Source organism: Mucor mucedo, assembly GCF_025094135.1.
Source record: "Mucor mucedo strain NRRL 3635 chromosome Unknown EV154scaffold_33, whole genome shotgun sequence".
NCBI lineage: Eukaryota > Fungi > Mucoromycota > Mucoromycetes > Mucorales > Mucoraceae > Mucor > Mucor mucedo.
Genome location: NW_026252317.1, coordinates 153526 through 178666, shown reverse-complemented (window position 1 = coordinate 178666; position 25141 = coordinate 153526). Strand labels below are relative to the sequence as shown.

The following is a 25141-nucleotide window of genomic DNA, read 5'->3' as shown; positions in this document are numbered from 1 at the left end:
TTATGAAAACAAGCAATTTTAACTCTCTATCTTCATACATGTAATATGTGTGGACTTTTTGTAGAAAAAGTCTGTTCACGCCTTTCAAACACTTTTACATTTCTGAGGGTCTGTTTTTTTTAGTTTCAAGTTTTTCAAAGATGAGTTAGGCTTAGGCTGAGTTGGCAAAAACTCATGGTGTGTCTACCCTGACAAAGTCAATTCCATAGTAAAACTCTTTGGAGGCAAAATTTGTTGTTTTCGATACTTGAAACGTCATGTCTTCCGCCGGCCTATTAAATTCTTCTAAACAGTTAAATATATTGTCAGAATAGGTGTTTTGCATGGAGAACAAAATAAAAAAAAAACCAAAAGTGATACTGTTAGAACTTGGATACCACTTTATTATGGACGAAAAAATATAATTAAAAACGTATTAAAAAATGTATTCCAAAATGTATTGACGGTCTATGAGAAAAAACTATGGGTATTTATATAAAGAACTGGTATAGTTCTAGGGAGAATATTAAGCGCCTTATTGGATCATGATGTAATAATCTGGTGATAGTAAATAATCAACATGTCTTTAAATTTAGCCCTTCCATACTGAGTATATAAGTATTAGTCAGAGGGATCAACAGTTATAACATCAAATGACAAGAGTAATATTTGTGCTCAGGATCTAATAATATTCTATAGTCCAGGCCCATTCGATTGTATTGCTTTTGCAGAATAAATATTTACTCGCCACAGGGTTGTGCCCTGTGTACAGACTCCAACGGTAGGATGAGAACAAGCGGGGTAATGTGTGATTCATGATTAACTTTTAAATTTATTATCCATCCATAATGTGATGTGACAATTAACTTTATTATTATATCTATGATATCCCCAACAGTACATCCCTCACAGATTGCGGAGTAACCACACATACAATCTTAATTTCCGGCTACTAATGGATCATTTTATCAAACTGTATTAAGAATTATGAAAGAGAGGTATCATTTACTTGTCTTTTGCACCAAATAAAACTGTCAGAATTCCTAATTTTATTTTATGTTAAAGCCAGCTGCAATTGCCGGGCGGTTTGGATGTGGAGCTTTGTTCCTGACATTAATTGCTCTTTAAAGCGTTGTTTCAATATCCTGGGTTTCACCGTTTACTTTATAATGCAAAACCGTATCCTGTGGAAGACTTGAGACAACGGGACAGTCTTTTCAAAGTTTAGCTTTTAAAGAGATATTTGAAAGTAACCTTGTCAATAATCATTGCTGCTTGCCTTTGACATTTAAAACTAATTTCTGGGCATTTTGCCATGTTTTGGGTTTAAAAATTTTCAGGCTGGCTTTTGAACAAGTAGCACAAAATACGTAGTCAAACTGGACTTTGACTCAAGAGCATACTGTTTGAGCATTTCAAATTGTCAGCCCTTTTTTGGCAGCATCTGGTGTAGGAATTTTTGGCGGAAGTATCATCCAATGACTGCCCCGGATCTATTACGCCATTTGATGACGTCAAAATGTTTTTTATAAAGTTGTTTATTTTCCCACCTACGCCCTTTTTCTTTTTTTTTCCTTATGCACAGTTTCGAGTAAAGCTGCTGTTAGGTGATTCTGGCATGTACGTCTTGCTCGTGGGTGTACCTGCTCTACCTCTACCTACCGTCTAGGCTCTAGGCAGGCGTGGCTATCTTCTGGTTTTTTACACGGTAATGCTTTTAAAAACTGTTGTTGTGTTAATGTCAACAGACTAATTTTTTTTTTCTTTTTCATGTAGCTTGTACGAGGTAGTTTGTGTAGGTTTATGGAGTCGAATATTTGGCATACTCTTATACCGCGACAGAGATGCAGACGGTGTTTTCAACAAACATTCGCGTAAATACTAGACATTACAGAGCTGACATGGCGAGTGAGAGATCGAAAGGACACCGTGAAACCGCTAGTACGGACCTTCTTGTGAATCCTAGTTTATCCTCTCATAGTTGGGCGACCTTATCTACGAAAAGGTGTGACATACTTTTTTTGACCACTTTCCAACGATTGTGTTCGTTTTATAATTGTCAACTAAAGCATAAAAAACGGGTGAGTGCAGACAGAGACTGACTTCCACGCAGTTGCACTTGGGCAATTTTCTTTTTACTGGAAATTGGCGAACAGGTCTCTAAACTTTTATCTTTTCTAAAATAAAGCTTTCTTTTTTTTTTTTTTTTTTTTTTTTTTGTCTTCAAAAAGCTTGCCACACCTATATAAGACTACACTGTATTAATGTTGAATCTTTTTGTAAAATAGAGATTTAGTTACGAAAGTATGTGTGTGAGCAAGTCGTTGTTTCGTCATCTACCACATCTTTGAAAGTCACTGATAATCACAAAGAGCCGCCCTTGAGAACTTGTAGTAGCCCATTATCTCCATTATTAAGATCAGACTTGCCTCTTGATATCAAGCAGGAGTTTTTGGATCGCATTCGTGATGCAACTATTTCTGCATTTCATGTCGTCTGCATGCGATTTATCATTTTGACGTATAAGATTTATCATTCGCAAGTACAGCCAAGCAGCATTTCCGCTACAAGGCCTATCTCACAAGTAAAGGTTTTCAAGCACGAGGCTTTATTAGTACGCGTCTGGTACAATTCAAGACACAGTAGCATCGTTTGTTAGATCTGTCGAAAACTAGAGGTCAGAGACTGGAGAGATCAAAGATATACGATGCTTGTTCAAGAGCCACAAATTTATACCGGTTGTTGAGGATATCATAGATATAATAATAAAGTTAATTGTCACATCACATTATGGATGGATAATAAATTTAAAAGTTAATCATGAATCACACATTACCCCGCTTGTTCTCATCCTACCGTTGGAGTCTGTACACAGGGCGCATCCCTGTGGCGAGTAAATATTTATTCTGCAAAAGCAATACAATCGAATGGGCCTGGACTATAGAATATTATTAGATCCTGAGCACAAATATGACTCTTGTCATTTGATGTTATAACTGTTGATCCTTCTGACTAATATTTATATACTCAGTATGGAAGGGCTAAATTTAAAGACATGTTGATTATTTATTACTATCACATCATGATCCAATAAGGTGCTTAATATTCTCCCTAGAACTATCCCAGTTCTTTATATAAATATCCATAGTTTTTCTCATATACCATCAATACATTTTTTTGATTTTTTTCTTATACATCTTTGAATGATATTTTTTCGTCCATAATAAAGTGGTAGTTAAGTTCTAACAGTATCACTTTTGGTTCATTTTTAATTTTGTTCTCCATGCAAAACACTCGTCTACTTTTTGCTCTATTACAATAATCGTTTCAGCGAAACGTTGTACAGCGGTTGCCTAATGTTATTGATGTACTTGTCGGGTAATTAGGACTACAAAAAAAATAGTAATAGAGTCGAGCCAGTGATAGTAGTTTTATCATACAATAATTCGAATCGAATGCGCCAGTTCATGCAAATTTCCAAAACGGGTTTTAATTTGCCCACAAACAGTTACTGAATTTTAATTATTGTAACTCTCAAAAGTGACGCTCTGGGATATAAAGCATAGTTTCTTTTCTTTTTACGATTACTAGAAATGAACCACCCACCAGTTCCCCAAAGACCGCCTACAGCAGGCATTGAGATCAGTAATGTGCTTGATGGAGAGACGGTGCATCAGGTACTTGTCAATCGTCGTGGTGGGACATTGTATATATTAATAATATCTATTGTTTTTAGCGGTTTCTTTTAGTAAATGGAAGAGCAGGACCACGTCATGGCTCGTTTGATCAGCCTATTCATGTTCTTTGCAACGACTTTCCCCAAACGCAATGGCCCTGTGTGAATTCATATTTTAAGGCCATGGTGCATTTGGTACCAGGACCCAACACGATTACGTTCCTCTTCCAACATGGAGAGAAACAAACGCTTCATTTCCATATATCGTATCTCCCACTTTTACAAAACCCACCACTTTCTCTTGTAATCTTTATCGGCTCTGATTCTCCTGCCAAGTTTGACGTACCACCGCAAAAGAAGGGACAAGACACCTTATCGATAGCGATTGAAAAGTTTCGTACAGCGGGATACATGTGGCAAGCCTTTTGTGCTGAGCAAATGCACCGTCATGGGTTTGGTCGACGTACTTTTCGATTAGAAGAAGCTTGGTTGCCAGACACAATCTCTTGTCAAGAGAAAGGTGTGATGCGAAACACGGCCAAAGTCCATGTGATTCGATCTAAACATACCGTGGCAGAAATTCGTGACGTACGTCGTGCACAACAAAGCGATGACCACGACGAATCATTTGAAAGCTTGTTTGATTTCTTTTTGGATGACTTGAGACATAATCCTCCATTTGACAAGCCGTGCGCTGTAGCAGGATTGATTTTAGACTCGCACTGGGATACCCAAAAACAACTGTCCTTGGGCCATACGGCCTTGGGTGGAGGCGCTGGTCATACGGCATTGGGTATCTTTGGCTCGCATCTATTACATGCTTGGCCAACATCGATAGAGGATATTGTGCCTTCTTTTATGGACAATACAAAGACTGATACAAGATATGTCGCCAATGATGCCAACGAGTCTGGTGAATGGTGGCGAGCAATTAACATTGGCATGGGTGCTATGGTAAGATGCTTTTTATGGTTTAGCGTGTTGATGATACTAATACTTTTTTTTTAAAGTTGCATGAAGTTGGCCATGCTTATACCTTGACACATACACCCACAGGTAAACTTTTACTATGATGTCATTAAATCTCTTCTGACATTCTTGTGATTAAAAAAAGGTATCATGAGTCGAGGTTATAACAATTTAAACCGTACGTTTGTTGCTAAGGAACCAGGATTTGGACCTATTCCACCAGAGGCAGAGAATGGATCCCACTGGTAAGTTTTATTATGCGTACATGTAAAAAAAAAGCAGTAGAGAACTTAGAAATATGAAAAGGCATCGTTTAGATGTACTACGTCTGCGGTTCCATCCCGCGTTCCGACTACCCCAAGACGGACCAAAGGGGGTACCTATTGAGACCTCACCTAGTTTTGTTCCATTGGAGGGCAACCAATTCCAAATTAATGCACCAGCTGGACTTTCTATTTTAGAAATGAATGTAGATGGTCATTACCGCACACACCTTGAATTCCTACAAGAGCACCCCAAGACACTTGTGTTGAGCATGGATGAGATCTGCAGCCGTTGCAAGTGTGACAAGCACCAAAAGATTTCTTTAGAGGCCATGTGTGTTAACCAGCAACAACGTACGATGGAGGATGTACAGGGTTTTATCCAATCTCACGCTGGCGTCCGATTACCCGGTGTCCCTGGGCATGTGATCCAAAGCGACGTTTTTGGTGGGGATACACCGGGTGCGACCCAATCGCGTTCTATTTTTTTGAAGGATGGTCATTTAAAGCAAGTAGTGAGTATTACAGTGCATCATGGCAGTTTCTTGGACGGTTTTGTGATTCATTGGAACGACGGCACGCAAGATGTTGTGGGCAAGACAGGTGGAGGCAAGTCCAGGTTTATTGTGATGCCTGGTGAGCAGATTCAGGGCATTATTTTAAGATGTGGAGCATGGATTGATGGGCTGCAGTTTAAGCTAAGCAGCGGAAGGTTGAGCCCTTGGTATGGTGGGATGGGAGGTTCGCCGACGGTAGTGGAAGCACCCGAAGGGTATGACACAGTAGGCTTCTTTTCTACAGCCAATGATTGGACAGAACAAATCGGTATCTTCTATCGTCGCTGTATCAAAAATTGATGTCACCCATTTTTTTTATAGGGTTTCACCTCTGAGATTTCTTGGAAATACCAGAATTGTATAAAAATTCTGCATTGTTTTTTATTTTGTTTACTTTTCTTTTTTCTTTACTTTTTTTAAATTATTAAAATAAATGAAACTCGTATATGGTTATGAAATGAGTATGTTTAAACAAGACAAGGCTAGTGTATATATATATTACTAACAAAAAAGGATAATGAATAGATGCTTCACCTGGTCAAGTGGGCCATGTGATTTGCCCTCCACTTTTGTCCACCAAGATCACACTGTCTAGTGCGGGAAACACCAACCGTTGGATATTTTATGGTACAAGGAAACAAATTATCGACTGGATTCGCGAACACAGTAATATCACTTTAGAAAACGCATTATTTGCGGGAGGAAATTCACCCACTAGCCACGTCCACACAGAACTGGTGATTGATTTACAACAAGTTTATGATCAGGACCAGACTTATGCTGATTATATCAAGTCTTATTTTGTCAGTATTTATGATGTCGAAAGAGTGAAAGTGGAGATTAGACCCAGAATTGAGTCCAAGGATTGCTTTATTCCGGCAGTCAACAGAGTGATTGTGGCGAGCGGAACAAAATTGGCTGATATTGTGGAGGATCTTGAAATAGAATGGTTTAAGCCTGCAGAGAGTTATGTGCAACAAACCATTCATTTATTCAACGATGAAGATACACCCAATCACATCATTAGTGCAAAACCACCCACATCTGTCCAAGTCAATGCAGAACCCACCAAAACTTCCACTGCTCCTTCTGCTGCTGAAATGGACTTGTCTACCCCACATTAGAAACCATACCATTATTCATGTGTAATAAACAACTTTTTATCTTTATTTTGTATACATGTATTTAGTATCTACTAAAGTTATCAGTCAAAGATTCTGATGAATTGGATCTCTTAATATTCTCGTATTTTCTTAGAGAGCTTTGTGAGTGCTCCCAGGCTAGATTTCGCTTGAGAGACTCGGATAGAGGATCTGCTGCTGACAAAGTGGTAGTCTTTTTAGATGCGATGGTAATGGCCGCACTATGATCCTTCTTGGTGGCACTTTGTTTTACAGTAGTAGTAGAGCAAGAGAGTAAAGATGAGAGTAAAGAAGTGTTTGCACAGGGTGGTGGACTTCGCTTTGTGAAATCACACTGATAGGCATTCTCAAGCTCTTGATCCAATTCATCTTCCTCTTCTTCCTCTTCTTCATCATCATCATCACTGGAGTCCAGATAGTCTTCTAATATGGTTTCTTCTTCGTTATTTTGTTCTAGTTGCGCTTCGTGTAATGGCACGAATCCTTGGCCACTGTCTACAGGCATGAGTTCATATAAAATTGAAAAGAACAACAATAAAAAAAAAAGGGTTTTGCATAGTATCTTTTTATAAATGTTTTATAACCTCGGAGGAACTCTTGTAAATGCTCATCGTGTCGGGGGTAAAAAGAGAGTAAACGGGCTTTCAATAGTCTTACACACACATACACACACACTCACACATACTCTCCGTTTTTTTTTTTTATTATTATTATTTTCTTTTTTCTTTGTTATACAATGCAGAACCGAATAACAAAGACTTGTCAAGTGAAAAAGAGCAAAAGAGCAGATAGGTTACGTGATTTGCTTCAGTTAAGTGCCAGTGATTCCATATTATTAGATGCGTGTGCAAGAAAGCCCTTGAACGAAGGTAAAAAAGAAGTAAGACCTTAATCAGAATAGAATGAAATAACTCAATGGTGATCATGTAGTCAAAGAATTATTGGAGGCTTTACCAGGGATAAATCCAGATACGATACGAGATAGATATTTACGAACACCTTTACATTTGGCTTGCAGTCGAAAAGATGACCCCTTAGAAGCAACTTCTATTGCTAAATTGCTGATTCGTTCAGGTGCGGATGTGAATAATGGGGTTGGCGATGTGGATGGACTTCAACCAATGCACATGGGTAACTCACACATACACACATACACACACTCCACATAAACACACACACACAGAAAGATAGAATGGCACACTGATAAAATAAACCCGTAGCTGTGCTGGCCGGAAATCATCAATGCGTTTTAATGTTGTTACACGAAGGTTGGTATGTTATGAAGAAATTGCTCACTCTCTTGTTTTTTTATATAAAAAAAAAAGCGCTAAAAAAAGGGACTAAAATCACAGATAGGAGCCAATATACCAGCTTCGGATCCTTTTCGATTGACACCATTATTACTGGCAAAGTTAAAGCTGGATAATCTCCGACAAGTACAAGAAACGATACACCATGCACAGGTCGATTGGGTGTCTGAAAGTGCTAAAGATGAATATCAAGATTTGAAGTCGGTAAGTTGATGTCAAAGTAATACAAAAAGATCGTCATTGTAATAACCTTGTGCTAGATTACTCAAGTCTTGGTATCACATCTGGCCAATAAACATATTACATCATTTGGTTTACCGTCCTACGATACGTCAGGTTACTACGGATTATCAGACTTTTTGTTCTTGAAGGAATCTGACGATTTAGACGAAACCATCTCTCTTATCACCGATAAATTAGCAACCATTGGTATGACGGACGAAAATATACAGCAATCTGTGAATGGATTAATAGAAAAGGTTAAAAAATTGGGTATCAAATAAAGTTGAGCGGGGCACATGCAAATAAAATAAAAATAAAATACACTTTTTTATATAAAAAGCGCGTTAATTTCTTTTTAATTTCTTCTTTTTCTTCTTTCCTTCATCCTCATCTTGATTACAACATGACCAACAAATCAACTGAGTGGTCTGCAAAGAAAGAAAAGAAGGGCACTTCTAACTTGGACACAAAGTCTTACAAGAAAAGTAAGTTTTACCTTTTTTTTTTTTGTTTGTCGCACCTCTTTTATACTCACATATTTCTTTTTAGAAGTTGCTCCTGCTAAACCCAAGGTAAAATCATGAAATACTAAACAATGAAAATATTTTCTTTCTGGGCTCACTAAAAAACCCACTTCTAGACACCGCCTATGATGTCCGAACCAATTCTCCTTACGAAACCTAACAAGCCAATCACCAAGGCTTCCGCTAAACCCGTTGATGCACATAGTAAAAAGAAAATACGTGTAAGTTGGATGATTTGGTTTTTTTAAACTGTGTACTCAAATAGCCTATTTTAGACATCCAGAAAGTCAAGATCTCGCGTACGCTCGTTTATTTCACTTTCAATTGTATCGTATTTGGGGTATCACGCACTGTATGCTTGCGGCTCTCCTTTTGAGAACAACGATGACAAGGCTGCGATTTGTGCCGCTATTGATCCAATCAAATTAGATCTCTACGCTATCTACCAATCAAATCTAGTCCAAACAAATGCAGGTCCGTACTTGGAAAAGGGTAACGCTCTCTATCTCGAATACGGTGTTCCCGTTCAATCGAGAGTTTCCGAACTGTACTTGCAACACGGTAAGCCTGTAGTCGACCAGAGTTGGATGGGAGCTCAACAGGTTTATAAGCAACAAGTAGAACCCATCTATATGGCTAAAGTCGCTCCCATGATCCACCCCTACCTTGCTCATGCTAAACCTTATTATCATCAACAATTCAACCTTTTGTTAACTCAAACCTCAGAAAAGGCGAAAGAAGCACGCGCTGTCCTTCAGTATCAATTGGATCATTTACCTCCTCCTATCCAACACGCTAAAGAAACTGCATGTGCTCATATTAAGGATTGGATTCACCGTGCGGAACATACTGATCTGTTGCCCATCTTGTTGAAATATTATTGGGCCATAGTTGATTTCCTGCAATTCGATCTGTTACCCGTTGTAAAACAGAGTCATGTGGTCACCCAATTAAACACCTACTACGTGGCGAACATGAAGGATTACGTGGATTTGAATCTCAAGCCTGTTCTCGCTCATTTACCCGTAGCTAAACTCGTCAACTTTGTACGCGCTCAATTACCTATCCGTCCTTCCCAAAAGGTTTACCCCGTTGCCACTTCCGCATCCACACAGCTCAAGACTGCTCTCCTTGCTCCCAAAACAAAAGATATCCCTATTACACCTCCTGCTGAAGCCAAGACCGCTGTAACTATAACCAAATCATCCGCCCCTGCATCCGCCGCCACCCATCTTCATCAAAAGCCCGAACCTACCATCGATGTCGATGGTAATGCCCATGATATTGTGCAAGAGAAATCCGTAAAGCCTACCGCTGCTACCGAATATGCTCCTGACGCTGAAAAGGCTGAAGCCATCTATGTACCTACCTGTAACTCTGCTGAAGAACAATTGGTCGTCGCTAACACGGAGAAACACCTTGTTGCTGTACCCACTGACAAGGAAGTGTTTGAACTTCATAAAGATGAAGTCAAGGCTCAAGCTGTTATTCCTCCTGTTAAAAAGGAAACACCTACTATTGTACCTGAAAAAGAAGAGGAAGAAATCGTCTTTAGTATTCAAACTGAAGTACCCGTGGTTCCCAAAGAAGAAGAAGAAGTTGTATTCCGTATCCAAACTGAAGTCCCTTTTGCAACTGAGGCTGAGGTAGAGGAAGATGTTATTGAGGTAGAAGCACCTACTGCTTCTGAAGAGGCTGTTGTTGAAACAAAGGCACCTCATGCCAAGGAAGAAGAGGAAGAAACTGTCTTCCGTATCCAAACTGAAGCCCCTGTAGCCATGGCTACCGAAGAAAGTAAAAAGAGTGCAGAAAAGGAGAACATTGTGGTTCCTCCTGCTATTCAAAATGAAGAGCTTGTGCTTGAATCAAGAGGTGAAAAGAGTGAGGAGCCTGCTTTTATCAAGGTGGACGAACCTGCTGTTGAACATGAACAGGTTGATTATGAGGAGCCTATTGTTAAAGTAGACAAAGTAGAGGAACCCAAATTAAATATCAAGGTGCCAGTCAAGAAGGAAGAGCCATCTGTCAAGGAGAATGCGCCATCTGTCAAGGAGAATGAGCCATCTGTCAAAGAGAATGAGCCTGTATCCATCTAAGTTCTGGATATATTCATCATCATTATTTTTTTAGCAACGACAAAAAAAAAAGAGTGTACAAGAAAATTTCATTATGTAATAAAATTCCCTGCATTTAAATCAAATACCTTTTTCTTCTATTATCTTTATTTCAATGATGAACAATGTCAATGACAAGACGCTGTCTGTTCTGTCCTTGAATTGCTGGTAAGATGAAATAAACGGGAATGGACTACAGACAACTCATTTTAAATTAACTAAAAAAAAAGGGGTCTCAAGGTGGTGGCTAAACAACGTGAGTTTCGTTTACACGCCATTGGCGATAGAATTAGTAGTGAAGACTATGACATTGTTGCTTTACAAGAAGTCTGGATGAGAAAGGACTTTGATTATATCAAGGCCAAAGTAGGCTCCAAACTCCCTTTCACCAAATATTTCCAGAGGTAAAAAAAAAAAAAAAGGAAAACTTTCCTCTCATCACATGGACTAATAAATTAAATAAAGTGGCACTTTGGGAAGTGGATTAGCTATTTTATCTCGGTTTCCTATTCTGTCATCATCTTACTTGAAATTTACTCTGGCAGGTAGACCACTCAAAGTTTTGCAGGGCGATTTTTATGTAGGAAAAGGGTGTGGATCTGTCTGCATAGATCATCCAGAAATTGGTTTGATGGATGTATATACCACACATGCAAGTATACATTTTCTTTGAACTCTCCTTGTACAACGAAATTAATGATAAATATATTAGTTGCAAGCAGGATATGGTCAAGGTGAAGATTATGAGGCACAAAGAATTACCGAATGCTGGCAAATTGCCAACAGTGTCAGAGCTTCAGCAGCTCAGGGACGACATGTCATTTTGGTAAACAAATACACATAAATATGTAGGTTACAGCAACTTATGCAGATCTCCCATTTTTTCCAGGCAGGTGATTTTAATAGTATTCCTACTAGCAACTGTTATCAAATGTTAAAGAACCATGGATTCATGACAGATACGTGGTTAGAAAAACATGATCATACCCTAGATGATCTCTCAGACAGTATTCAACGTTTTGGCATTACCTGCGATTCTCCATTAAACACTTGGACCAAGCATCTCTTGAAACAAGAACCACATCTCAAAGAATTCGGTGATCGTTTGGATTATATCTTTTATCGTAGATCACCACAAATCATCTGTCAAGAGTCTCGCGTTGTGATGGAAGGATATATACCCGGTACAGAGTGGAGTTATTCAGATCATTTTGGTGTCCATTCCGTATTCACCATAGCAGGTCATGTCGATACTGCCATGGGCAATTTCGCACCAAATTCTAAGCAGTTGGCAAGACCGGACTTTACACAGTTATCTTCCGCCCATCTCATCACCGCTATTGAGATCATTCAGCGTGAGTATAATCAAGCCAAGAAAACGGGCCACCAGTATCTGGTGCTACTCTGTTTATCTGTAATCGTGGTAGTGGGCGCTTATATTGCTCAACTTATCAGTTATGAGGGAAGCACACAGATCATTGTGCATGCAGTATGTGGATTTGTCATGATTGCATGCTCAGGGTTTGCTATGGTATGTTTAATTGTTGGTTTTGTGTTTGGAGGCACCGAGCAAAGATCGCTTGATCAATATATGATTGATTTACGGGTCTGTCTAAAGACCTTACAAAAACCACCGATAACATCCATGAGCGGATCTAGTTTTAGCACTAAAACTTCCCTGTCGTCTGAAGAAGAAGGAATAGTTGAAAAGCCAATGTTGAAAAAACTACGCTAGTTTATTATAATACATAAAAAAAAAAAAAAAAAAAAAAAAATTAAATGATACTCTTCATATGATCAATGATCGCAGTTTTATGAAACAGGATCTCATCTAAATCATTTAGATAAGTTTCGAAAGCTTCATTGATTTGGTCAGATTCCTCATCTTCTTCGTGTTCGGAAATGGCTAAAGATAACCTAGCTAAAATTTGTTCCTCTTCTCTGATGTGTTCATCATATTGCTTCATGCTATTTCGATGAGCCTTTAAAATGTTTCGAATATGTTGTACGTTTCTAACTTTTGTCTTATTGGCAATTTCCAAACTGCTCATTTCAGTATCCACATCATTGTCAGAAGGTAAATTTAAACGCACGGGCGATGAAAAGAACGGGTCCTCCATTTTAATGTCTTTGCTAAATACTTCGGCAGGTGGCGACTCGAGTCGTTTTAAATAATTCACTTGCTGATGTTCCAAGATGGATTCAAATCGGTTATTGGTAGGTGTGGCTAAGGCATTGGCTGCCGCTTCCACAGGAAAATCCTCATCCAACAAATTCTCATCGTCACCCCAACTTCCGTAGCTACTAGCATCGGTATCTCCATCCACTAAATTTGTTAATTGATGGCCTCCTTGTTGAATACGAGGATCGGATTCTCCCTTCAATTGTTTTACTCGATCAGCATAACGCAATGTATTCAATGTGTGTTCGCTGTTAGTATTGTTAGGAGAGATCGTGGCAATCATACACGTGCGTGAATTGCCTGTAAACGAGTCTCGTAACACCTGTGTTAATTTACTTCCTCTAAATGGCGTATGCTTTTTGTCTTGATCCAATGCACGAATACACTCTTTCAGTGCCAATAAACTCTTGTTGATCTCTGCTCCCTCCATTCTTTTTTTTTTACATGTATTAGTACTGTATATTCTATTTCACTTTCCTCTTTCTTTCTTTTTTATACCTTGTTTTGGTATCGGCTTCACCTCGATCAGCGCCTCGTTCACTTCCTGCTAAATCGATAAAACTCAATTTACCGAAAATATCATCATCTGATGACTTGAGTAAGATTTGAAGGACAGCATGCGATCGAGAGGAAGCGTTATTTGCGCCAGTTGTACCTGTAGTTCTAACACGGTTTCCTGATTCAAACGTATCCATTAAATCCTCCACATCATTGATATAACACTCACGTAGTCCAGCAATCACAATATTGTTATGCCCATCATCCCTCGCTGTTAACTTCTCGCGCTTGTTTAACAGGTCAAACAATTGACCTTGATAAATTTCGTAGAGTCCAACGGTTGCTTGTAAATGCGAATAAGCGGGTTTAGATAGCATCCGGAATATATCTTGGGCTGCAAGGACGTACAAACCATGGCGTGAGTCGAGCATTGTGTACGTCTTACCGGATCCTGTTTGTCCACTAAAAATGAGGGTATGTCAGTTTTTTGGAGTTTTTTAAAAGTTGTTATAAAAATAAAAGGCACTTACTAGGCGAAGCATGTAGCTTTACCACCACTGAAGATATAATCCACTAAAGGTTGAGCTGTACGTGCATAAATATCTGCGTTGCTAGAATTACTATCAAAAGCATCGTCAAATGTAAATGCGTGTTTCTCAATATAGGGTGTCAGATCGATTTTGGTTCTAAAATTTTTTGTCAGCACAAAAACCCATCATAGTTTTCTCTCTTATGTATTTAAACCTACTTGGGTGCGTTGAGTTGGATGGTCCTTTCGCCTACTAAATTAACAATATCCGATTGTTGCATATCCTTTTCTTTTTTATTTAATGGTCTCTTTCTGACACAGACACGAATACGCTGATTCAAGTCATTGTTGATACTGATTGTAGGTGTCATGGGAGGTGTGATATTTGGTTTATTAATTCTCTGTGCGGGCACGGTAGAAATGCGACGAGGAACTGCTTTTGAAGGCGGTGTACGTTGCGCGGGTATACGTGGTAGAGGAGACGTACGCTGTACATTGACAGAGCTAGTCATACGACGCACGTTTCGCTCGGGGGAATGTTTGGTGGCAGGAAACGCCCGTTTTTTAGAGGCAGAATCCTGTTTACTGACGGGTACAGCAAAATCGTTGAAGGGTCTTTGATCGGCTACTTTTGAGAGTGTAGAGATCGGAGTGATTACTTCGGTCTTGTTATTGTTGTTATTGTTGTTATTGTTGCTGTTGTTGCTGCTGTTGCTGTTGTTGCTGTTGTTGCTGTTGCTGTTGTTGCTGCGTATGGGCTCTGAGGTACTAGACGGTTCCTTGGGACTCTTAGGTTGGTAGCTTCTTTCGCCGGATCCTGTATTCTCTTTGGGTTCCGAATTGAAGTTGGTCTCTGTGTTGGTTTCGCTATCTTCGGCAGCCGCTGAATGTTGTAGATCATAAAACATGGCTTTAAATTTCATTTCGTCCTCGGGTGCTTTGAATTTCACTTGGGGAAACTCATTGATTGAAATCTATGCAAAAAAAGTTTTGATTAAGAAAATGTACCCTGTATATTTCAGCTTCAAACAACGAAATACCTGCGCCATTATTTCTTTAGGTTGAATGCCAAGACGGTAGAGACTAATTCAAGGCAAAAGGGATCAGAAAATCTATTACAATAAACATAAAAGTTCACACTTACTCTACATAGTACTAAAAATAAAATATTAGTCTTCATTCAAAAAAAAAGTAGCGTCTCTTAATTTACCGAAGCCAACCCGTATTTCTTTAATGTTTCCAATAATGTTTTATACATGGTTTTTAGGAGAAAAGAGTCACCAAACAGAAGTTATGTTGTTACGCGTATTATGGCAGCCGCGTTTTTTCGAGGACCGCTCATTTTTTTTTTTTGTTACCTACAAACGCCGCTTTCTCAAATGGTAGCCTATGGCAAGATGCAATGGTAATTCTGTAAAACAAACAAAAAAATGAAGGAAGGTATATATTAAATTAATTTTGAATCAGATGTGACCACCTTAATCTTTTACTGCAAAACAAATAAACTGGTAACTGTGTTTGATGGAAACGGCAATTTCCCTGATCATATCGTCTAGTTTGCGGATAAGCTAGATTTTATTAAAACATTCTATATCTGCCTTGATTGTCTTCGATACCGTTGTTTCCTTACGTATAAAAATAATGTAAAAAACAATTCTTCTTACTTTTCTTTCAGTTGTATATTTATGCTTTGGTGCCATTTTCTCTACTACCTAATCGAAACCCAATCCGTCAAAATGTATATATCAAGCCCAAAGACTAAAGTACTCTATCCAGTATTCTGAGTCTCTCTACAAAATTGTCGATTTTACCTAGTCGCTGTGCTACCAGAGCTAAAGCAAAAAAAAAAAAAAAAAAAAAAAAAAAAAAAAACAAAAATCGACAACGTTGTCGATTTTACCTTGTTGCTGTGCCAGGAGAGCTTAAAAACCAAGAGCGACTCAGATAATATGGATTTTTGTTATTTATCAACTCGTACGCAGCTGAAACATGAAAGTGTAAATGAGTAGATTCTCTACACTACCCAAAAATAAAAAGTACATTGTCCAAACAGGCGTTTCCTAGAATAACGACTACTTTACGCAATTTGTTTAAGCCTAATAAAGTTTATCTTGAAAAAGAAGCTTATTAGAACAGCCCCTACATAAATTGGATCACTTGTATATCAGTTATTTGTATTAAAGTGTCTTTCTGTTTATATGATTTTCCTATAGATTTACTCCAGTTGTAAAAAAGTCTTTCATATCTAAAACGAGAATTTAAATCAATTACAGACCACATCTATGCTCGACAAAACATACATTCGCATTATGCTTAAAATTGTATAAGTGGTATTTTATCATTTGATGTAAATGTTTAAAAATATACAATTAAGATCAATATGTTTAGCTAAGTATAGTTTTTATGTTATATTTTCATTGTCATTAATATTTAAAAAAAAACCAGGCCTTGTTGTGCACACAAAAACCTGGGGAAAATATGATAGCCATCCCAAAAGAGGGACGAGAAATCCGTATTCCGCTTGGACCTCTGATGAAAAAGATCATAAATATACCATCCACCAGAGGAAGATGAGAGAAACATTATGAAATTCTAGACCAGAAGTCATATTTTATTAAGAAAAAAGAAAAGGCTTTGGTTGCTGAAAAAAAGGAGCCCTTTTATACCTTTTTTTTTTTTTCTTGGCATGAATTTTTTTTGAATGGTTACACAGCATTGATGCCCACACTTTTAAATTAAGTCATATAATGATAGAATAGTTCAACGGGGTATCTTGCCGTGATACATTTCTCCGCTTTGTAAAAAAAAAATTAATGATATATCTAGGATTACCAGATCAACTTCCAAAAACCACTTGAGAGTGTTTTGTCAAATTGTGTAATAGAGTGAATCAAACTTAACTTTCTAACTTCAAGTATGTTTTAAAGTTTATCAATACTCTTTTCTGATAGCGAATCATCATTATCCCTTTAAATGTTTTCTTATTTAAGCAGATGACATTTATAATCTCTTTTATCACTGAAAAATAATAATAAAATAACTTTCCACAATTAGGTCCAAACTCAATAGTAAAAAACAGCAAAAGAGGATACCTTCGTTAAGTATTTATAGACCTACTATTCCCCTTCACAAAAAGACGTATCACCTTATACTACAATTCTAGCATATTTCCTGTTAATCACACCAACGTTTCAAGCATGCATACCCTCGCCCTAATATACAAGACAGAGGTGGCATAAAAAGACAGTAGATACAAGTAAAACTTAGAAGAACACATTAAGTTTATTTATGGTCATTGCTTAGTTTCCTTCCGACAGCCAAATATAGGAATCTGAAAGTGTTCTGTATCATATCAAATGAAACAGTTATGATAATAGTATGCGCTACAGCCATGTCAGTATGACTGGAGCTTCCTAAAATTGTAGAGAATTGAATAAGTTAGAACACCGGATAAAAATCAAGATGTTGAGATGTATGTTATTACTTATCTTCTTTGGTAGTAGTAGCAGTAGTAGAAAGACCTAAATGAATTGAGTGAGTAACGAAATGGAATCAGATTAACTTGTGCCAATATAAATACTTTCCAATATATAAAAGAGAGGAGGATAGCCCAAAGGATCACAACATCCAGCATTGAACACCGCAGGCAAGTAGTCGCTACTGTCAAAGCCCCTTCCTTCCTGAATGGGAAGCGTATCTAGCCAAGAGTAATCACAAAGTGTATCTACCACAAACCACTACGGTAGGCAACTACTATGAAAAGAGATTGGCAGATAATGCATAGCATCCACGATGCCCGCCAGGAACCCACCTCGACCTGTACCTCCTAACAAAGAGTGCAATCCTCAACATGTTGATGATCCCGTCATATCACCCTTGCTCACCCTCACGACCCAGCAAGATAGAATGAATAACCCTGGCGAGTCTTGTCGACCTGTCTTTTTTTTATATTTTGGACCGAGATGACACTTGTGCAAGCAGCTTCGGGGTATATGTCTGAACACGACTGTACAAAAGGAGGCTAACTGGTGGTGGCTTACAACAGCTGTTTATGGCGAGGCCTAAAGGAGCAACCAGCCAAAGTAAGGATTTTATTCTGTGGCAACCTCTATTGTCATTAAGATACCCTTTTTTCATCCTGTAGATAACCCTCTTCTTTCCAAACATTATAGAATATTAGATGGATTGGGTGATAAAGAAGAGAATTAGCTACAAGATAAAAAAAGGGGAATATAACACCAATAGACGATACCACAGAACAAAACCCGTTCGTCGCCGCTCCCAGTCGGCCTCGCCATAAACAGATGTAGTAAGCAACCACCAGTTCGCCTCTTTTTGTACAGAACGTGTTCATGTATGGGGGTCAGCCGCCTGCTTACGCGTCATCCCAGTCCTTTTTTTTTCAGAGGGAAGACGTTGTTTGACCCACCGTTTCGGGTTTATAAACTACCGGGAAGTGGGGGGGACAGAGAGAGACAAGAGCGACAGAGGACCTATAAAAATTAAATATGAGTTTCAATGTTTTTTTTTTCTTTTTAAATGAGATTACTTACAGGACTACAACATGTCTTGGAAAGCACCCAATGCAGTCGATACAAGCCCAGGAGGGTTGACGACAGGTATACGTGCACGCCATACATTACCTACTCCCTTTCCATAGGACCATTTAATAGCAGTAAGGGATCACCACCGATCGACATTACAACCCAGTAAACACACGGCATTTGTGCAAAAGAGTACTCCTTAGTGAGCTTTCATCGCGGCAATGCTATTACTGAACATCATGTTAATAAAAAAAAAAAGAGGAGAAAGAGTGAGAAAAAATCAGTAGTGCGTAGCTACCAGACTTTGACTGCTGACAGGCTCCCACGCAACAAGATAAAATAACCGTGAGAGCTTTGATTACATGATCAAATTCAGACATTTGTACTACTTTGATTTTTAAGCAAAAAAAAAAAAAAAAGAGTAGAAATCTTACAATGAACACTTCACATGCCACTGTATACAACATAACTTACACTAAAAATGCTGCAAGTTTGGAATTCTGGGAGTTACAGAAACTATGCTGATCGTGTTAACTATCTCTGTAAAATTTTTATTTTCGCCAAACTAGAATAATGGGGAAAGTTCCATCAGCTGAAAATGACATCAATTACACAAGCTATCACTAAAAAATCCCAATTACATTTACGTGGCCTACAAAAATGATCTTGAGAGGGTTTTATGTTGGTGAGTGTAATAAATCCTTGACAACTAAGAACTGGAATGTAGTAATCATGATTCTTATTTTTTGTAACATTGAGTTCATTCCTACTTGTTCTCGGTATGCCTTTTTTTTTTGTTTTGTTTTTCTTGCTCACTACACTTGGCTAATTAAGCATGGTTTTCAAACACACCTTCTCGAGTTGGGTAGTTTTTTTTCTGATCTTAGTTTGATTATCTGTTTTTTTTTGTTAATTATGCATCTTTTCTGTGTTACGTATGTATTTTAAAGTGAAAAAAAACTGGTTAGAGATACAAATCTTAGCTGACAGCTATAAACTATGAGACAAGTCCTTTTTTTAGATAGAATCCTTACGAATTTGTGTGGATATGTAATCAATGAATCTGTCACGGCTGATGGGTGACCGGAGGAGAAGGAAATATTTAAATCAGTCTGACATAAGCCAGCTCTTACTTATCAATTTTCAAATAAAGCTGGTTCGCACACTTTGATTAAATCATCCTGACATGAGACAGCTCTCGTTTATTAGTCTATAAATAAGACTCGTTCACACATTTTTTCTTTTTTTTTATGTATAGATGAATTCGCTCAAGCTGGTTATGCACAATTAGACAACGTATTACAGAGTTTTGAAGAGCAAATTAAGTGAGCGTTGTTGTTTGAAGCACTTAGCTTGATGAAATTCATGGGAGACATACACTATTACGTTTTAATAGTAACAACCAAAAAAAAAGTAGTATCTAGTAAAATATAGCATATCAACCCCTTCGCAATCTCGTAAGTTTTGTAACATACGGCATTGGTTGGTCTAAATATATATCAATATATACTAAACGACTCTTGGATATAAACCACTATATCTTGTATGAAGCCTTAAGTAACTTTTAAAAACAGAGACTCATTGTAGATTTAATTGTATGGTATTATGGTATACTAAACGGGATGTTGTGCTTCATAAATCGATGATCAAACCAAGGATAACACTTTAAATAGGAAGGTCAATATATAACTTCTTTATGTTATTGTTCAGTAGTGTATCCGGGGTATTGTTCTTGTTGAATGTAAGGCTGAACAGTATTATGTTCGTACACGGTTTAATAGCCTGTTTTTATAAGGATCTTGTTAAAAAATAACAAACGTTATATACATCCCTTGTATCAAGTGCTATATCTTTCACCATGTTTGACTCTTAGCAGTAGAATGATGTAGATACCACAATAAAAAAATTATATATTTCACTCTTTGCCTGCTAAATGTAGTTGATATTATGGGTACTACTATCAGACATGAAAGTATCACAAGAGCGGTGTATCTTTATTTTTTAACTATTTGCAATAATGATTTGTTTAAAAATATGTAGTAATATAATTGCATATTTGTAGACTGACTTAGCTCCAGTTATCCCTGCACACACACACACACACACACACACACACACACACACACACACACGTATAGTTATACATACACATACACTTTTTTTGGCCCACCTAAAAACTAATACAGAATCACCCCTGTATTTTAGCAAACATGTTTGAGTATCAAATATTCCAAAAAGGAAGATTTTGGAATAATAGTTTCCTCCTACAACTATTTTTTTGTTAACCTTAAATGTATTAGCCATAGTTATAGAAACCCTTTAGTATTTTTAAGTGAATCAGATAAAACATTTAATTGTTTAGTTGGGAAGAAACCCCGGAAGCCTTATTTGTGTTCGATCATTTGTACGACATATCTAAAACTGGTACACTTTATATAAGTTTTTTTTTTAACCTATTTTTTAATGAGAATACTATTAAATGACCGTAAATTTTGGCACTATTACATGTATGTTTGTTTTTATAACGATTGAGGAAGTATGAAAGAGTGCAGACTAGTATAGAGAACGTATTTTATAAAATTACTAAGCATCATATAAAAATACCCGTTTGCCGAATTAAGCTAAACCGTATTCATTGTGTATATTGTTGTACCATCTAATAAAAACAGTCAAACCGATTGAGCAAACGCGTCTGGATTTTGCTGTAACTCGGGCCAAAGAAAAGAAAAGAAAGTTTGCCAAGGTAACGCAATTAACAGCCCCGAATAGCCATTACAAAAAAAAGCAATTTTTTTTAGAGTGGAGGGAATTATTAAAATGTATAAGTCACGTTAAGGAATTTAACCCAAACTCATTGTTGTAGCCTAAGGCATACTTTTTTTTTCCTGTTATTTAGATTATCAGTGCTAAACATAAATTTATTTAGAGGGAATCTGATACACTAGGTAACATGAAAATTTTGTCTAACAGAAGGAAGAAATGAGTCACCGATTCATGATATCATTTATCAGATCCATGTCCACTCTGGTTTAAGGATTAAATTAAGTTACACTTATCAGATGCATGTAAACACCGATCGACGATCTCTAATTTTTCTTTTAGTCTGACACGAGTTTTTTCTTTTTTACAAAGATCTGATACGTACAAATAGAGTAACATGGCTTATAATGACTCTTTTTTTTTTTTTTTTTTTTTTTTTTTTTTTTTGGCGAGAGAATAACCAGAAATTCCATTATGACATGGATGATATTTATCTGGAATTATACTTTACGGTTTAGGTCCGCTATGTCACATCCAGGCTTATAAAAACCCGGGACGATACGGGAATACAATTAAAGCAAAGCTATTGAAATAGTCATTGTCTACATGTTTTAGGATGCTCACACAAAGTATAAATAAATACTAGTAACTATAGAGACCCTGATGAGAACTACGTGTGCGTGTTCAAAACAAGATATTCATGTGGCATTCATTTTTTTTAACGCGTACTACTCTGTTACTGGTCTTTAAATTAATTAGTATAACCGTAATTTTCAGGTTACAATCATGCTAAAAAAAAACAAAAAAAAAAGGGGCCCCTGCCTGCCAAGTATCATGAAATATCTCGTAAATAGACGCAATGGCTAAAATAATTTATTTATATCTCTGATTTGTCATGGTGTACAATAGATGAATAACACATGTGTATCCAAACTTTTGTAACTCGATGTGTAAAATGGCAAAATGTAGTTTTATAACAACAGAGTGCATCTAAGCGGAGTAAAGATTGGATGAATATTGATGCGATTTTTAAGAGTTTTATTAAGTTATGTTTTGTTTGCTTGAAGAGGTGGGGAAAAATATAGTTGAAAAATATAGTATAGATTTGTACAAGAATGTTATACATGTGAATGTAATAAGAAAGAAAAATTATATCTAGGGGTAAAAAACAAAGATGATTTTAGATGCCAACCTGTTGAGGCTTGAAGTTAATCATGTTTGGGACAGGGCGGTAGATATACTAATGCGAAAAAAATTGAATTAGCTTCCGAAATTTCACATCGAATGATAAACAAAGTACTTACATCACGGTAAAGCTCATCGATCTTCATACGCACAAGACATTTGCCAGGCACCTTATCGTGGGCCATGAACATGGGCCACATGACATGATCCTTGGGGATCAACTCGGACATACGGTTACGAACAATCTCCCAACCGACACCGTTATAATGAAGACCCAAGACACGGATTAAACGTTGATATTGGCAATGGAAAAGAGTATGGTACAAGAGCTTGGCAACCTCATCCAATGTATCGGCAACAACACAACTATCAGGCATGATATCTAATTCACATCCGGTGGATTTTAAAAGTGTAGGGCGATGGACCTTGACACCACCAAAATCACGGATCACGAAACCCTTTAATTCTCCGGTCTTACGGTCGAATCTTGCTAATGTGTTTTGACCATGTGCTTCGAAAGCAACACCGTTCTCAAGACAGGGAGGTAAGAAAGAACGAAGAGATAAGTCGACATATCTACGTACAGAAATAAGTTAGTGGTTACGTTTGAGCGCGCATTTTCGGTGTTCTTTTTTTATTGTTACCTTGTTAAGAAGTTGACTCTCTTTTCTTCTGTATCCAAATCCCACACATTCAATAAATTAGTTTGATCGGTGTCAGGTCTTTGAATCTTTTCAACAAGCGCACCACAAGGGATAAACAAATCATCCTTGTACTCGGGGCTATATTCGATGGCTTCACGTACAACACTGCTACAATGTTTAGAAATATCGGAATCTTCAATTGCATAAGAGACTGTACCCAGTTCACGTTCCACGACAAGGATATCATGATCATAGGTTAATTTAGGTACAACGTCGTACGAAAATCCAGGACCAAAGTAAGTGGTAAAAGGGGTGACAGTACGAAGGGCAGAAGAGATTTTGACGCCCAAACACAACTTAACACTTAAACCAGGCAAGATATCAGGTCTAGCTACGGAACGAAGAGAGGCAAGTGCTTCAACAGGCACGCAGTGTTGAGCAGGGAAAATAACCAAATCGTCAAACTTTTGTTCCACATTGGGTAGTTGGAGTTCGTGGATGGCGATAAAGACATGGTTATTGTACTTGTTACGCAACTCTTGCACATTACCACCGCCAGCAGCTAAAAGTGCATCAATCAAACCCTTAGATAACTCTTCATATTCACCACGAACTGTAGCAGAGCCTCGAGGAATACCAACAAGACGGACACGGGGATGATCTAAATCGTACGATCCAGGATAAAGTGCAGGCATAGGAGGGAAACTTTTACGTGCTTTATGCATCTAATTATGACGTGGTTAGTCTCATAATTTTTAAAAACCCAACCAATTAACCAAATACATAAGAAGTGACTTACGGGATGTGTAGCATGACCTTCAACAACGGATTGTTCCCAAGCAATTGTACCGGATTGCAAACCAGGTAACTCCTTTGGGTTATCATAAGTGTACTCTGTAACGTTCATGTTAACAAGGGTTGTAATTGATTACATACATATATAAGATGAATAAACTTACTTTGGAAAAGGATTGAAGAACCAAGCTCTTGACCGATTTGTTCCTTGAGCTTACCATTAACATTCAAGTCAGTGGCAAGACGATCCCACATTTGCACAGCATCATAGCTATCGACCAATTCAAACTTGGATTGGGTTTGGAGAACTGTGGTCAAAGTTTTCTTGGTGTGTTCGGTAACGGAGTTGGAAGAGGGCTTAGCTTCGATATCGATAGAGTAAATATGGGGCAACATATCAAGACCGTCAACCAAATCAATACGAGGGCAGGCAATACCGTTAAAGCGAGCCATTTGTGTGTTGTCAATGATGGGCAAACCACGAAGGGGAACCACGGCTAATACGTCATCGAGAGTGACGGTGGTTGGAATATCACCTTCTTTGACAGAATTAGGTCTAAGCAATAAACAAAGGCCGAGAATGACACCTTCTGTGGAGGGAACAAAGTAAGCAGGGACCAAAGATTCACTGGTTAAACAAGCAACGAGACGAGATGTGGTTGCAAAACTAGCATAATGCTGGTTAGTGTGTTCACTGGAAGGGACAGGCATTTTAGGTGTACGATTTTAAAAAAAATGTATAATTGAAAGAAAGATGACGAAAACAAAAGAAAAAGATTCTTTATATAGAAAAAGAAAATGTAATCGGACTTTGTTTTATTTATTTTTCAAACATTTTTTTTGTTTTGTTTATTGTGTTGTACGGGATCTGATAACAATCCATCTACATCATGCACGTGTAACATTTGAAGGTTCATTTTAACACGAAATTTAAAACAGTTAGACGTGCTTTTTTTTTTAGTTAAGTCTGTAATCTTGATTTAAATATCAGATCTTTTTAATATAAGACAAAAAAAAAAAAAAAAAAAAAAAAAAAGAAAGATCTTCCGTACGAAGAGATGAGAATGGCATTATCAGATTGTTTTAGCTCACCAAATAAAGAAATAATAAACAAATATAGTTTTACAAGGGTTTAAGCAGTGTTACATATCCCGCGCACCCGCTTTCCATCGTTTTATTTTCGTCATACCATCAATGCATTCTGTGTGTGCGTTTAGTCACACTGAAATTGCGTGGTCTTCACAAGAA

The 25141-nt window shown here is 37.6% G+C and overlaps 9 protein-coding genes across 9 annotated transcripts; 7 read left to right on the top strand and 2 right to left on the bottom strand.

The window, feature by feature from the left end:
• Positions 1-1823: 1823 nt before the first annotated feature.
• Positions 1824-2638, top strand: EV154DRAFT_480245 (uncharacterized protein; the record flags this gene model as incomplete). Its single annotated transcript, XM_051598316.1, has 2 exons — positions 1824-2060; positions 2276-2638. 2 exons carry the CDS (start codon positions 1824-1826, stop codon positions 2636-2638), a joined length of 600 nt encoding a protein of 199 aa, XP_051458935.1.
• Positions 2639-4774: 2136 nt separating this feature from the next.
• Positions 4775-5744, top strand: EV154DRAFT_537482 (Jacalin-like lectin domain-containing protein; the record flags this gene model as incomplete). The annotated part of the gene is made up of 2 exons (XM_051604219.1): positions 4775-4869; positions 4931-5744. The coding sequence occupies 2 exons, from the start codon at positions 4775-4777 to the stop codon at positions 5742-5744; spliced, it is 909 nt and encodes a 302-aa protein (XP_051458934.1).
• Positions 5745-5877: 133 nt separating this feature from the next.
• EV154DRAFT_562277 (uncharacterized protein) lies at positions 5878-6568 on the top strand (the record flags this gene model as incomplete). Its single annotated transcript, XM_051605717.1, has 2 exons — positions 5878-5905; positions 5970-6568. 2 exons carry the CDS (start codon positions 5878-5880, stop codon positions 6566-6568), a joined length of 627 nt encoding a protein of 208 aa, XP_051458933.1.
• Positions 6569-7314: 746 nt separating this feature from the next.
• On the top strand, positions 7315-8500 carry EV154DRAFT_504684 (ankyrin repeat-containing domain protein). The gene is made up of 5 exons (XM_051601088.1): positions 7315-7455; positions 7517-7717; positions 7807-7854; positions 7943-8100; positions 8157-8500. The coding sequence occupies exons 1-5, from the start codon at positions 7323-7325 to the stop codon at positions 8397-8399; spliced, it is 783 nt and encodes a 260-aa protein (XP_051458932.1). The 5' UTR covers positions 7315-7322; the 3' UTR covers positions 8400-8500.
• On the top strand, positions 8501-10842 carry EV154DRAFT_504681 (uncharacterized protein). The gene is made up of 4 exons (XM_051601087.1): positions 8501-8603; positions 8668-8690; positions 8759-8863; positions 8918-10842. The coding sequence occupies exons 1-4, from the start codon at positions 8522-8524 to the stop codon at positions 10736-10738; spliced, it is 2031 nt and encodes a 676-aa protein (XP_051458931.1). The 5' UTR covers positions 8501-8521; the 3' UTR covers positions 10739-10842.
• Positions 10843-10874: 32 nt separating this feature from the next.
• Positions 10875-12491, top strand: EV154DRAFT_418565 (Endonuclease/exonuclease/phosphatase; the record flags this gene model as incomplete). Its single annotated transcript, XM_051595841.1, has 5 exons — positions 10875-10924; positions 10987-11160; positions 11222-11412; positions 11476-11582; positions 11646-12491. 5 exons carry the CDS (start codon positions 10875-10877, stop codon positions 12489-12491), a joined length of 1368 nt encoding a protein of 455 aa, XP_051458930.1.
• On the bottom strand, positions 12486-15296 carry EV154DRAFT_504671 (P-loop containing nucleoside triphosphate hydrolase protein). Its single transcript, XM_051601086.1, has 7 exons — positions 15176-15296; positions 15110-15120; positions 15006-15048; positions 14185-14939; positions 13967-14122; positions 13437-13898; positions 12486-13369 (listed from the first exon to the last, which is right to left on the bottom strand). The coding sequence occupies exons 1-7, from the start codon at positions 15221-15223 to the stop codon at positions 12532-12534; spliced, it is 2313 nt and encodes a 770-aa protein (XP_051458929.1). The 5' UTR covers positions 15224-15296; the 3' UTR covers positions 12486-12531.
• A 3777-nt stretch (positions 15297-19073) lies between these two features.
• Positions 19074-19626, top strand: EV154DRAFT_189507 (uncharacterized protein). The gene is made up of 2 exons (XM_051594284.1): positions 19074-19444; positions 19519-19626. Exons 1-2 carry the CDS (start codon positions 19170-19172, stop codon positions 19532-19534), a joined length of 291 nt encoding a protein of 96 aa, XP_051458928.1. The 5' UTR covers positions 19074-19169; the 3' UTR covers positions 19535-19626.
• A 2659-nt stretch (positions 19627-22285) lies between these two features.
• Positions 22286-24635, bottom strand: EV154DRAFT_462521 (IucC family-domain-containing protein). Its single transcript, XM_051597591.1, has 5 exons — positions 24058-24635; positions 23898-23992; positions 23099-23823; positions 22574-23030; positions 22286-22509 (listed from the first exon to the last, which is right to left on the bottom strand). The coding sequence occupies exons 1-5, from the start codon at positions 24602-24604 to the stop codon at positions 22450-22452; spliced, it is 1884 nt and encodes a 627-aa protein (XP_051458927.1). The 5' UTR covers positions 24605-24635; the 3' UTR covers positions 22286-22449.
• Positions 24636-25141: the final 506 nt, after the last annotated feature.

Excerpts from the sequence above, each read along its gene's own strand:
- EV154DRAFT_504671 (XM_051601086.1), bottom strand. The coding sequence starts at position 15,223 with ATGTATAAAACATTATTGGAAACATTAAAGAAATACGGGTTGGCTTCG. Across the intron at positions 14,940-15,005 it reads CTAAAGAAATAATGGCGCAG|ATTTCAATCAATGAGTTTCC; the intron begins GTATTTCGTTGT and ends TTTTTTGCATAG. Across the intron at positions 14,123-14,184 it reads ATCCAACTCAACGCACCCAA|AACCAAAATCGATCTGACAC; the intron begins GTAGGTTTAAAT and ends AAAAAATTTTAG.
- EV154DRAFT_462521 (XM_051597591.1), bottom strand. The coding sequence starts at position 24,604 with ATGCCTGTCCCTTCCAGTGAACACACTAACCAGCATTATGCTAGTTTT. Across the intron at positions 23,993-24,057 it reads TTCTTCAATCCTTTTCCAAA|AGTACACTTATGATAACCCA; the intron begins GTAAGTTTATTC and ends TGAACGTTACAG. Across the intron at positions 22,510-22,573 it reads TCGATGAGCTTTACCGTGAT|TATATCTACCGCCCTGTCCC; the intron begins GTAAGTACTTTG and ends TTTTCGCATTAG.
- EV154DRAFT_504684 (XM_051601088.1), top strand. The coding sequence starts at position 7,323 with ATGCAGAACCGAATAACAAAGACTTGTCAAGTGAAAAAGAGCAAAAGA. Across the intron at positions 7,718-7,806 it reads ACTTCAACCAATGCACATGG|CTGTGCTGGCCGGAAATCAT; the intron begins GTAACTCACACA and ends ATAAACCCGTAG. Across the intron at positions 8,101-8,156 it reads AATATCAAGATTTGAAGTCG|ATTACTCAAGTCTTGGTATC; the intron begins GTAAGTTGATGT and ends ACCTTGTGCTAG.
- EV154DRAFT_504681 (XM_051601087.1), top strand. The coding sequence starts at position 8,522 with ATGACCAACAAATCAACTGAGTGGTCTGCAAAGAAAGAAAAGAAGGGC. Across the intron at positions 8,691-8,758 it reads TTGCTCCTGCTAAACCCAAG|ACACCGCCTATGATGTCCGA; the intron begins GTAAAATCATGA and ends ACCCACTTCTAG. Across the intron at positions 8,864-8,917 it reads ATAGTAAAAAGAAAATACGT|ACATCCAGAAAGTCAAGATC; the intron begins GTAAGTTGGATG and ends AGCCTATTTTAG.
- EV154DRAFT_189507 (XM_051594284.1), top strand. The coding sequence starts at position 19,170 with ATGATCTTGAGAGGGTTTTATGTTGGTGAGTGTAATAAATCCTTGACA.